This window comes from Pholis gunnellus (assembly GCF_910591455.1).
Source record: "Pholis gunnellus genome assembly, chromosome: 4".
Classification (NCBI taxonomy): Eukaryota; Metazoa; Chordata; class Actinopteri; order Perciformes; family Pholidae; genus Pholis; species Pholis gunnellus.
The window spans coordinates 4116471-4128907 of record NC_136530.1 but is presented as its reverse complement, the minus strand read 5'-3'; the positions used below and the strand labels follow the sequence as shown (position 1 = coordinate 4128907).

The 12437-nt window shown below is 43.0% G+C and overlaps 1 protein-coding gene across 1 annotated transcript; it reads left to right on the top strand.

The window, feature by feature from the left end:
* Window positions 1-287: 287 nt before the first annotated feature.
* uap1 (UDP-N-acetylglucosamine pyrophosphorylase 1) lies at window positions 288-12030 on the top strand. The gene is made up of 11 exons (XM_079157286.1): window positions 288-380; window positions 1314-1620; window positions 3077-3281; window positions 3864-4039; window positions 4161-4333; window positions 6914-7107; window positions 7383-7523; window positions 8934-9122; window positions 9347-9388; window positions 10440-10506; window positions 11469-12030. Exons 2-11 carry the CDS (start codon window positions 1338-1340, stop codon window positions 11559-11561), a joined length of 1563 nt encoding a protein of 520 aa, XP_079013412.1. The 5' UTR covers window positions 288-380; window positions 1314-1337; the 3' UTR covers window positions 11562-12030.
* Window positions 12031-12437: the final 407 nt, after the last annotated feature.

Sequence of the window (12437 nt, the reverse complement as noted above, 5' to 3'; positions counted from 1 at the left end):
CTGGTAGCCGAATAGCAAAGGTATATTACAGTTGCAAATGGCTTAATTTAAATTACACAGATTAAATATCCAGATTCAAATCTATTCATACAGTCATGATACAGTTATCATTGTTTTTTTTATGTAAACCGCCAGTAAAACCAAAAATGAAGAAAAACGCTTAGATTTACGAGACGCACTTGAAAGCAGCATCTCTGCTGAGGAGAGGGCTGAGTCCAGCTCGCGCGCGCCGGCCGCTTGTGCCACGTCAAACGTGACGTACCAGGAGGTGTAGTCCGGGTGGGAGGAGTCTTACTAAAAAAAAACAGTACAAGAAAAACCACTCCACGGACTGGCTGGCATTAATGGTCCTAAATTCCAAGAGGAGCTCTTGTGAAAAGGTAAGACGAGTTTAATATTACAAGTCATAATATCTTTTATGTATTCTACCTGCTTTGCTAACTGTTAGCTCCACAGTTAGCCGGTTAGCCCCTAGTATCTGCTGGTGCGGCTGTCAACTCGCGTGCTGCACCACCACAATGATACATGCAGTTTGAATAGAAACAAATCAATAAAGAGCACAGCTAAGTAACAGCAGTCTATTTCATTACACCTCGCTAATACTAAATGTCCTCTGCTACGAGTGAGGAGGCTTACACCTGCTGTGTTTTTAATTCCTCTTTAAACCTCCTCACAGAGACTCCTGTGAACATTTATTTTGAAAATATTTGTGAATACCGGCGCTAAAGGTTCCCCTCCTGTATTACTAGTGGTATGATGATTTCCTGGTTTCCAAACAAACAGAGTGAATGAACATAGTGGTAGTTAGTTCAATTAAAGCTTTCCCTTACAGTTCGAGTACAAGATGTACATGTTCTACTATGTGATGTGTGTTCACTGGTTGTTCTAGTTCTACAGTATAGAATAAATACCGGTCATTACTCCCCAGAATAGCTACACCCTCCTAAAAGTAGTTTCGACTAACCATCAAACAAAACACATTTATATCCCTCCTTTAATGACCAGGTGGCAGGTGTGTAACGCTGTTGGGGCTTATGACTAATAAGTGTGTTTTTGTTTTTGTTTTATTTCCTAAACACAATCAAATTTAGTCAAAAAATATTAGAATCAGCCTTAACATATGTAATATGTGTCGTTGTACAATGTTAACTCCTCTTCACATCATTATAACCCCAGAAATGTTATAATAATAATAAATTAATATATAGATATATAATTTCCAGAAATATGGCTACTGACATGACGGTAGTATCCTCAGCGGTAGCTATATTGTCCGGCTCTTAAGTAACCACTCTTTTTTTGTTTTGTTTCAGTGTTAATCAGAAGAACTTTTCATCATGGATCCAAACGCCAGCGGACTTGCCAAGAAGTTGGCTGATGCCGGCCAGTCTCACCTCCTGCAGTTTTGGAAAGAGCTGAGCCCCGAGGAGCAGAGCGACTTGACCCTCGAGCTGCAGGGGATGGACTTTCAGGAGATCAACGGGTTCTTCGAGAAGGCCACGGAGACGTCCGGCAGCAGCAAACAGGAGAAGATGGACGCCCGCATGGAGGCGGTGCCCCGGGAGGTCCTGGGGAGCGTGACGAGGGACCGGGAGAGTCTCAAAGACTGGGAGGAAGCAGGTGAGCTCCATCAAAACTGGTTCTGTTCCCAGAAAGGGTTTTCACACAGCTTCTGTCTGAGCACTCAATCTTTACACCTTTATTGGACCAGTGTACTACATGTTATAAGGAAACAAATTCTTATCAATATTTGGTTTTATTGGATTTATTACAATGCAATTACCGGAAAGACCTGCCTAGGATCAATCACGCTTGTACTTTCCAAGGAAAGGAAAGGAAAGGAAAGTAGAGGAAATATCTCCTGGTGTCAGACTGAGAAGCCTAAAGGGGATTAAAACATCACACGGTAATTCAGATGTTTGACGTTGAGATGGGACAGCAGGCGATCTGGTAACTTGTGTTATTGATATTCTCAGATGATTGAAACCACAAAACCAAAGCAACATTTGAAATAAAAACTTTAAAAAGAGTATCATCGGAAACTCCCTCTTTGTTTCCCCGTGTGGTTGTAGAAACTCACAAACGGTCTCCTGTGCAGATTTGAAATGTGAGTAAGTCGGCTTAAGTTGTTCATTATGCTTTTGCGCAATCTTCTCGTTGCAGTGGGGGTCTGAGCATTGAGTGAGGTTTTCCTGGGGGAGGATGACAGGGGGAGGCGGGCAGCAGAGAACATCTGGTCCTGATTTGTGTCTGACGTAAATCGAGTTGCTGCTTGACCCTCTTCATGAGGTCACTCTGCTCTGTCAGTACCAAAGCTGTGTGCAGGGCGTGGCAGTGTGTGTTTGTGTGTGTGTGTGTTTGTAGGTTTCGGTGGGTAGTCAAAGTCTAGCAGGCTCGCCCAGTTTGCTGGTATAAACCTTGTCTTTTGGCTCTTGTCAGAAGAAACAGTATTACATATCAAGTCACGTAGCAGCAGTTTATGTAAGACTGACTGGAACCCTCGTAAACTGAAGGAACCACAATAAAGACTCGTGCAGAGTCGTCAGATTCCAGTTTAGGGCTAATTTATTAAGTCGCCAAAGTCCTGCTGGAGTGGCCGTAAAACGTTGGGCGACGGCTGATCTGAGATGTCCTTACGTTAGCAAGAAGAATGCACTCTGACCCTTATTAGCGATTAGATATTGTATTAGTGTACTGAGATTGTGCGTCACGTATCAGCACGTCTGTCTAGATGTGTTTCAATATCTTAAATACATTTGATATTAGAGCTGCAATTAACGATTGCTTTCGTTGTCAATGAATGTGATGATTATTTTCCCTGATTCATAGATTAGTTCTTTGGTCTGTAAAATGGTGAAAAATGTTTTCCCCAAATGTCTTGTTTTGTCCACAACTGAAATATAGTAAGAAAACCAGAAAACATTCACATTTAAGAAGCTCGAAACAGAGAATTTAAACTTTTCTTTCCTTAAAGAATTACTCACAATGATTAATTGTATAAACCGTTGCAGCTCTACTTCATTGGACCAATATTCTCGCTACTCTTTATGACAAACTGTGCTCTGTGCTCCGTCAGGTCTACACTGCATCTCTCAGAGTAAAGTGGCCGTCCTGCTGCTGGCTGGGGGCCAGGGAACCAGACTGGGGGTCTCTTACCCCAAAGGCATGTACGACGTGGGGCTGCCGTCCCACAAAACCCTCTTTCAGATCCAGGCCGAACGCATTTTGAAACTTCAACAGCTGGCTGAGCAGAAGCACAACATCAAGTGCTGTCTTCCCTGGTAAGACATCGCGTTATGCTTCGGGGAGAGATGACTGAGGCTTTTTAGTCAGTGTGAATTGCTGCTTTATTTGAAGGAGAACACAAAAAAAAGGGAATTAAGCAACCAAATACTATCTTTCTTTTCATAATCAGAGCTGCAACCGTTTGCCCTAGCTGTGTTTGCATGGTGATTAACTTGAATCACTGACTCAAAAGGAAAATGACTGGAAAGGGATTATCTCCCCGTGGAGCGGATCAAAGGACAGTTTGAGAGTTTGAGAGATGGAGATAACAGGAGGGCAGTGGAGTGCATAAAGTCAGCATGACCTCGTAGTTAGGGTTCAACATCATCCTCAGCAGGTCTGATTCTGTAGAGAAGTTGTTACAGTTTTACTGTCCGTTGTGTAATTAAACTTTATACGACTCTGGCTTGATGACAGGCAGTTTTGTTGTAAGTTTCGTTTTTGTGAGCAGCTACTGACATGTTCTGCAGCATTTAAAGTTTATTTATCAGCATGTATCCCTCAGCTACCCGTTTAACACTTTTCTAAGTTATTTAAAATAGAGAGGAAAACAAGTAAACAACCTCTGTTGCCTTCAGGTACATCATGACCAGCGGCAGGACAATGCAGTCCACCAAGGACTACTTCTCCCGACATAACTATTTTGGCTTGGACAAGACCAACATCATCTTCTTCCAGCAGGGCATGCTACCAGCCATGGACTACAACGGCAAGATCATCCTGGAGAGCAAAGGGAAGCTCTCCATGGCCCCCGGTAAGCCGCCTCAGACTTCTGGCTCCATTCGCAGCGTGAATTCACAGCTGTGTGTTTTATTATTTGCCACGTTGAGGTTGTGTGTGTCGTAAAACGAGTGTCCCCTGTGTCTGTATTTCAGATGGGAACGGGGGTCTTTACAGAGCTCTGGGGACCCAGGGCATCATGGACGACATGGAGCGGAGAGGGGTTGAATGCATCCATGTCTACTGTGTAGATAACATCCTGGTCAAAGTGGCGGACCCCTCCTTCGTTGGGTTCTGTGTGAAGAAAGGAGCAGACTGTGGAGCTAAGGTGGGTCAGGTCACAGCTCTGGCTTTTTCCCCGTCTTCTTCACTGCGTGAGGCTTTGAAGCGCCTTTTTAAAATGTTCTTGTTAATTAGTGTGATTCCATTTATATAGGCAACATAAAAAACAAAAAAATGAATCAGGACATTGTAATTGGTACTGTACAAGAAGGCTGCAATCCACATCTAAGTTAAAATCATTAACCTTCCACCAATCTACGTCATCTGCAATACACACAATCAGAGGCAGAGTAGGGCGGGTCTTGGAATGTGGGTGTGTAAAAAATGTATGACGTAGATCGATGTAGCTTCACTTCGTCGTCGGAAACGCCTGTCTGACGGCAAGGTACGGCGGTGAAAATATTCTAAATATAGAGTAGATTTAACCTGATGTTGACTTTTTGTTTCGGTGTCTAAAATACGTTTTGCTACAGTACATTGCTTTGCTGGTACTTCTCTCTGCTTCTCCAAACTCCATCTACTGTTGGTAGTACACCGACTGTGAATAAGTACCTCATACAACCGCACTTCAAAATACCAGAACTAACCCTAAGATTCATTTTGGCGTTTTATTTTTAAAGATGTGGTTTTCATGGTGTATCGGCCATCTTCATCACAACACATGAATCATGATGTTGCCTTGAGTGTTACCTTTACGTACGTTTATTTTTGTGATGATAATGGTCTTTAGTTTAGTTCTACTTAGTTATAAAGTCTCATTCTTTCATGCCAGATGCTACATTTTAAGAGAAGAGAGATTAACAAAGGTTGACGCAGCAGCAGGTTATGAGCTCGTATATTCCCGTCATAAAGTTACAATGATCCCTGAATGTTGTTCACCTGCAACACTGATAAGCTCAGTTACCTTTCACCAGACCAGGAAGTAACAAGGATGCACGCACACAATGATTACGGATCAAATAGGGTAAAGAAACACCTGTATTAGTTGTACAAATATTGATATTTAATAAGTCTGCCAGTGAACAAACTGTCAGCAGTGACGCCATAAAGTCTGCTCAGTCAGTCTAGTTTTTTATTGTATTCCAGGGGTTCCTACCACAGATGTCGAGTGTGTGTCTTGAGTTAAAGCTGATGGTCAGTTTGCTGTAACAACAGTTTAACTGCCCTTTTCTAGACTGCTGCACCTCCCACAGCTCACCACCGGGTGGCGACATTGTCCACGTTGTCTCCTCGTCTTCTTGAGCAATAAATTCATGACAGCTTTCTAGGAAATGTGAGGGTTGAGCCCAGTGCCTAGCTTAAGCTTTCATCATGGTCTCAGCTAGCATGAGAGTGATGAAAAGAAAGCAGCTTTTTTTCCCCCCGAAACTTTTTTCTTTGGCTGGAGTGTACTTTAATTGTGGGAAGGAAAAAAGCTTTTCAGAGTACAACGGTTCAATTGGAAACTTTTTTTTTTCCCTCCACTAGCGGTTAAACCATATTCATGATTTCATGCTTAATTATAACTTTTACAGTCAACACACTGTACAAAGAATAAATAGCTGTGATGCACCTCACAGAGCAGGTCCATCTGTTTGAGATACGTTCAGGAAGAAGATCCACTGGCAAAGTCTTGTGCTTTGTTTTTACAGTGACTTGTACTCTCCTACGTATTTAATTAATCAAGAAAAGGCACGTTATTAGCAGGGAGATATATATATATATATATATATATATATATATATATATATATATATATATATATATATATATATATATATATATATATATATATATATATATATATATATACACAGTTGTGCGGTGCAGCAGAGATGGAAGGATCAGATCAGAGCAGCGTCCCACCCTCCCGTCATAAATTACTGAGCTCCACTACCATTCATGTGGCTTCACCCCCCCCCCCCCCCCCCCCCTGTTCACCAACCCCCTCATCAGGACTCCACTCTGTCATTAGCAACCAGCAGATGGGGAGAGGATTGTTTTCATTTTTTAATTCAGTGGCAGACTTTAACTTGGCAGAATTTAGTTTTTGAATCTTAAACTAACTTTTGGGTTATTTTTACTCATAGCTTTGCTAAACCTTTTTTATTTTAAAGAGCAATGTCACAAGTTTCGTAAATTAGTTATTCGTGATCAGATTGACTCTATCGTTGGCTGTTTGGCCTTTTGCTTAAGATGCAATGTACTCGTCATCTGCTGCTATTACTGAAAAAGGGAACATTTTTGTATTGTTTTATTGTGTAGGTTGTGTCTTAATCTGCAGGTTTTTTAGCATATTGCCAGCAATTAAAGGCCGCGTTGATCATTTTAAGAAACTGGCGAGAGTTCGCTAGATTAAAAAAAAGCTGTTATCCAACAAAAAGTCTGCTAAATCTAGCAAGAATGTTGTCAAATCGGCAACACTGACAGCCTGTCCCTTCAGGCCTCCTCCAAAGCCACTCCCCCAAAATGATCATTATGAATCATACAAGAAAACATGTCCGTTGTTCGGACACACAGCTGTCGAGATAACAGCTTAACCAAGACTGTCAGAGCATTCGATTTATTGAGCAAGAAAAATATCACAAATTTCTTTTGAAGGTTGTTACCGACCCTGTAATAAATCATTTTGCGTCATCCTTTCTAGGTGGTGGAGAAAACCAACCCGACGGAGGCGGTGGGTGTGGTCTGCAAGGTGGACGGGCATTATCAGGTGGTGGAGTACAGCGAGATCACGCTGGCGACCGCTGAGAAGCGCAGCGCTGACGGACGACTGATGTTCAACGCCGGAAACGTGGCCAACCACTTCTTCAGCTTCTCCTTCCTCAGAGACGTCGTACAGTAAGACACGAACATTCACACGCCGGGGACACCGTTTCATGCAGTTTGTGCTCTTCTGTCAATATTAGTTTTTTAAGGAGTTGAGATTTCTTGAAGCAAGAAGAGTAGCTCCACGACAATATTATGATTATTATTACCATGATTATTAGTATTATTATCACCACTGTTATTTGTAGTATTTTATTATGATTTCTATTATTATTGTTGTAATTATTAGTAGCAGTATTAGTAAAAGTGCTGCAATGAACCAGCTTCATTCTCTGATTGTACATCAGGAAGTACGAGCCAGAGCTGCAGCACCACGTGGCCCAGAAGAAGATCCCATTCGTGGACACGGAGGGTCAACTAATCAAACCAGACAAACCAAACGGGATTAAAATGGAAAAGTTCGTCTTTGACATCTTCCAGTTCGCCAAGTGAGTTACTGTGTGTGTGTGTGTGTGTGTGTGTGTGTGTGTGTGTGTGTGTGTGTGTGTGTGTGTGTGTGTGACGGCATCAGCAGTTAGCCTCTCTCCTCAAACTAAAAGGCCTTAAAGTACTGAGACTACAATGAATATCTTATGCTCCTTTTTGAGGTGGCTGGATTGCATATGTTCTCCTGGCAGGCCTCCGGGTCTCTGGGTTTGACTGGTCCTCGATCGGTCCCTCCGACCCCCCCCTTCTTTTTCCAGTCCCGATCCCTGTCCACCAGCCCCAGGTCTGATCCAGCAGACTGAGCCTGCCAAGCTCTCTGCAGGAAGATGGAGGTTTATGAGCCGTTCACTCGTTCCACCTCCTCCAGTGTGTTGCATGACATCAGCTTTGAGTCACGTCACTACTAATAGAACTATACATCTAATGAAAGGATTCCCGTAATGATGGACTGATGGAAAAAACACGTCCGGCTTCCTTCGAGGTTTAATCGTTGTATTTCAAAGTAAAAAAGGACGAGAGATGTTTTTTCTGTGTCGCTGAGGAGATTGAGTACAGTTGTGCCCGGACTGGCAGACCGGCAGCTCCAGATGGGCTGACTCACTTTGCAACAAGTTCTGCCTTTTCTCCGGGTCTTTGTCAGTACAGAGGATCTCATAGTGTGTGTGTGTGGCCATATGTGCTGTATATTATGTATGGCTGCTGTTCACCTGTCAAGTGCTGAAAAAGTCAATAATAATAATAATGCAAATTAAATCTGCTTCTATACTATTTAATGCATCATATTAGTTTGGATCCAGAAACAGCGCTGGTCCGTGAGGTGATTTTGGCGTCGTGGCCCACTTTCTTTTCCCAATACACAATCATTACAAAAAGAACGGCTGTAAATCAAAGGACACAGTTAAATCATCCATTTCTTAGTAATTTCCTGCACATTTACTAATCGTTTCAGCTTAAACAATTTAGAAAAAATCAGTCAAATTGGGATGCGATTTGTGATATTAGAGGACATGATTAGAGGATAGGGAATGAATTTTTACAACATTATTCTAATTTTCTTTGAAAAACATATTAAAAAGATTATGGAGTGATTTTTGAAGGGCTCTGTACCGAACAAAGATGTTTTCTTAAGTCTGGGCCAGGACAGACCATATTTAATTTAGATTAAAATGGTATTTCGACACACATTATATCTCTGAAGGTAAATGCAGGATAACCACCGCTCCACCGGCTTTATCCTAAATAACGTCCTGGAAGTATCAAAAAGCTCAAACTGATGGAATAGATATCCGCACACTTAAATCTCTGCAGAGAACACTTCACATTTTGTCTTTAAAAAAAATCCTGCATGTCCTCTCTCTCTGCCGCGTTTGCCTGTGTGACGATGTGCCGCCGTGTGTGTGTTTGTCCAACAGGACGTTTGTTGTGTACGAGCTGCTGCGGGAGGACGAGTTCGCCCCGCTGAAGAACGCCGACAGCCAGGACGCAAAGGACACGCCCACCACAGCCAGACACGCCCTCATGTCCCTCCACCACCGCTGGGTGCTCAACGCCGGGGGCCACTTCATCGACGAGAACGGCAGACATGTGCCCGCCATACCCAGGTGAAAACACAGCATCATGCATGTCATGTCACTTTAAGACACACACGCGCATCTTCGTGGTCACGTCCACCTTCCCAACACTCCCCACACTTTGTGTACAAACATTGGCTTTTTTGTGTGTTTGTTTGTGTTATAGACATAATATTCTTTTAGCCTCACACTCTCACTTCCCCTTCCCGCTCATGTGTGGTTTTGCTCCTGTGTGTCCCGTGAAATGTTTCCAGAGACGGAGCAGCAGGCCGTGTCACAGATGATGGCAACAGAAAGTAATTATTATCCCCCTGCAGTACTGAGTGCATGGTGATGGGGTTCTGGCTTTCTTTCCTCGCTCGCTCAGACGTGTTAACACTATATAACATTACTTCTGATCCCCTTTCCTTCATTACCACTGAGGAGAGGACTCTGCGCGGACGCACACGCCAGGCGGCAGCCATTTTTGTTGTTGTCTCTTTAGCGCTAGTTGTGATGAAGGAAATGACAGCGAGGATCAGTTTCGGACGACTGAAAAACACAGCGCTCTTAGCGTCCTGGTCAGATGATGTACATGTCATAATGACCTGCTGACGGATCATTTTACCCATCAGACAGTTGCTACTAATACGCATAATGTATTGCATGCTGGGTAATGGGCACCGGTCTGGCAAACAGTGGCAACTCTGCAATAGATGATGATGCTGTTGATTTGTGTGCAAAATCGTGACGACAAGCCCAGCCGTTCATCGCTTGCTAGTCAGCCTTTGAGTTTAAATCCACCTGCTTATTATTTTCAAGACATAATAATAAATGAGCATGTGCTTCAGTAAAATTCATGGCAGCAATGAATGTTATTCTGGCTCTTAAAGGGTGTGCTTTTTTCCTCAATCATTCAGCTTTTCCTTTCCTTATTCTAATGATACAGGGCAGCTGCTCAGAAAAATATCTGGAGCACCTGATGATTAGTGATTGCTGTCTGTAATGATTATCTAGAAATAAACATGTTGAGTGACGGCAATGTGGAGGCAAGTTTACCCCTGTTTTCTTTTTAGAAGCACTGGCAGGAGATGCAACCACATTACCTGTCATTCCTCTGTTTTCTTCTAGAGGAAGTCTGTTACGGGTCACGGGGCTAATCACTGGTCATGTTTTGGGAATGATGAAGCTCTAATCCTCTGCCTTTTGAACTCTAATCACAAGCCGGCCGCAGTAGAAGAACAGCTGTGTCAAGGATGTACAGCTGCTTCTCTCAACTACCCTCCCTCCGCCCTTCTCATGAGACAATCACTCATTCTGTTTCATTTTGTCTTCTTCTTCTTCTGATTCGTTCCTTTCCCTACGCAGCCTGAAGGACGGAACAGACCTGCCAATCAAGTGTGAGATCTCCCCGCTGGTGTCCTACGGGGGAGAGGTAAGGAGGCGCGGCCTAAATGGAAACTCCAGATGTTGTTCCGCTTCTGCTGTCGCCCTGAAATTATTTCTACAACCACTAACAATGGGCCTCATTCACCAAATTTCATTCACATTTGTTCTAGAGAAAGGTCATAAGAAAAGTCTACGTCAGATCCACGACGCGTTAAACTTAATGTTCGCACCTGTGTTCTTTATAATGATGAATCCGTTGTCCTCGTAAATTGAAAGCCAGTTGATCCAATTTAGCTACAAAACTCTCTGCTAATCCACATAAAAGTGCACGAGACCGTAGGACCGTGCACACACAGAAATCGAAAGGGTGCGTTCCAATACTCGCACTACCGTACTATTTAGTATGCCAGAAATGGCACAATACAATAATATGTAACATGCAGTATCCTAAAAACACCAGGATGTTCTACTGCATCTGGCCGCATTTTGCAGAAGGCAAGCCAGCATTCTTCTCTCACTATTCTGACCCACAATCCTTTGCGTCGCATCGACTGAGCCTCCGACAGGTGACAGCCTGATTACAGCTCAGTGGACGGAAGCCGTCTGATGTCAGAGCGAGAGGGTCAAAGTTTAAAGCTCAATGTTATGAAGAAGTCACTTCCCAATGGAACGCTTACTGCGTGACACAGTACGTATCCTTTGTAAGGACAGCAGCAGAAAATAAGAACAAATAAATGCATGGACGCTGGTACTCGTTACTGTGTTCAGAGAAGGGTGCACTACTAATGCATTTAAAAAAAAAAAAGGGTAGAGCTCTGTTTGTAAAATAATTATTAATATATTATTGTGATTTATATCCTATGATAGAGAACAATATCTATTGGTTTAGCACCAAAATGTACGTAAGTTTGCTCTTAAGTGTGTGTAGAACAATTACCAAATAAAAGAAGTCATTTCTTCCTAATAGCGGTTGGTAAATGTCCTGATGGTGTCGTTTCCTCCTTCAAGGGTCTCGAGGAGCTGGTGAAGGGACGAGAGTTTCATCCAACCCTGATGATCGACGAGACCGGAGTCCGCGAGCTGGTGAAGAACGGAGTGTAGACGATGAAGGCGAGAGACGAGGGGGGGGGGGGGTTGACGGCCCAAAGACCAACCTCTCCTTCTGTCTCTCAACATTTTGCTGGGGAGAAACTGTGATGTCATCACTGTGCAATAATAACAAATGTCGCGTCCGGGTGTTCTTGAAAGAGGCCGCCCTCTCCAAAATGAATGAATGAACGAGCCGGATGAAGTTTACTTTTCAGCGCCATGTTTTTTTGTGTTTGTTTTGAAGAGCACTTAAACACAGCAAGAGATGAAGGACGAAATCCCTGTCACACCGACTGGATGAAGCACTCTTCAAGTGCATCTATTTATTTTGCTGATGAGACTTATTTTTATATGTACTGATGGATGCTCTATAGGTGGAAACGACCATCTAATCATTTTACCTGGTGATTTTTATACGACGTAGGACTGAGATGATCAGAAAGAAGTTTCTTACTAGCATGTAATCAAGGTACATGATACGGGCTCGGGGGGGGGGGGGGGGGGGGTATTTATAATATCTGATTCTTTTATGCTTGTAATCATTGAAGATGAGATATTATTCAGCTTTAAGAGAGACTATGATTTCTTTATTAAAGAAATGTCCTAATTGGAAAACCTACTGAATGTGTCTCTTTTTGTGTGTGTGTGTGTGTGTGTGTGTGTGTGTGTGTGTGTGTGTGTGTGTGTGTGTGTGTGTGTGTGTGTGTGTGTGTGTGTGTGTGTGTGTGTGTGTGTGTGTGTGTGTGTGTGTGAGAGAGAGAGACACACACCTGTGCACATACAGGCTGCATATTTGCTTTATTGTCTCTTAAAAACATTGCCATCGGAAACGAGTATCGACGCGTTTTCTGATGAATCAGCGCTCGATATGTCAGTGTGTGTGAGTTG

Bases quoted from the DNA above. Each gene is read 5' to 3' on its own strand.
- uap1 (XM_079157286.1), top strand. From the start codon at position 1,338: ATGGATCCAAACGCCAGCGGACTTGCCAAGAAGTTGGCTGATGCCGGC. The intron at 7,524-8,933 runs GTGAGTTACTGT...TTTGTCCAACAG, and splicing joins GACATCTTCCAGTTCGCCAA to GACGTTTGTTGTGTACGAGC. The intron at 9,389-10,439 runs GTAATTATTATC...TTCCCTACGCAG, and splicing joins ACAGATGATGGCAACAGAAA to CCTGAAGGACGGAACAGACC.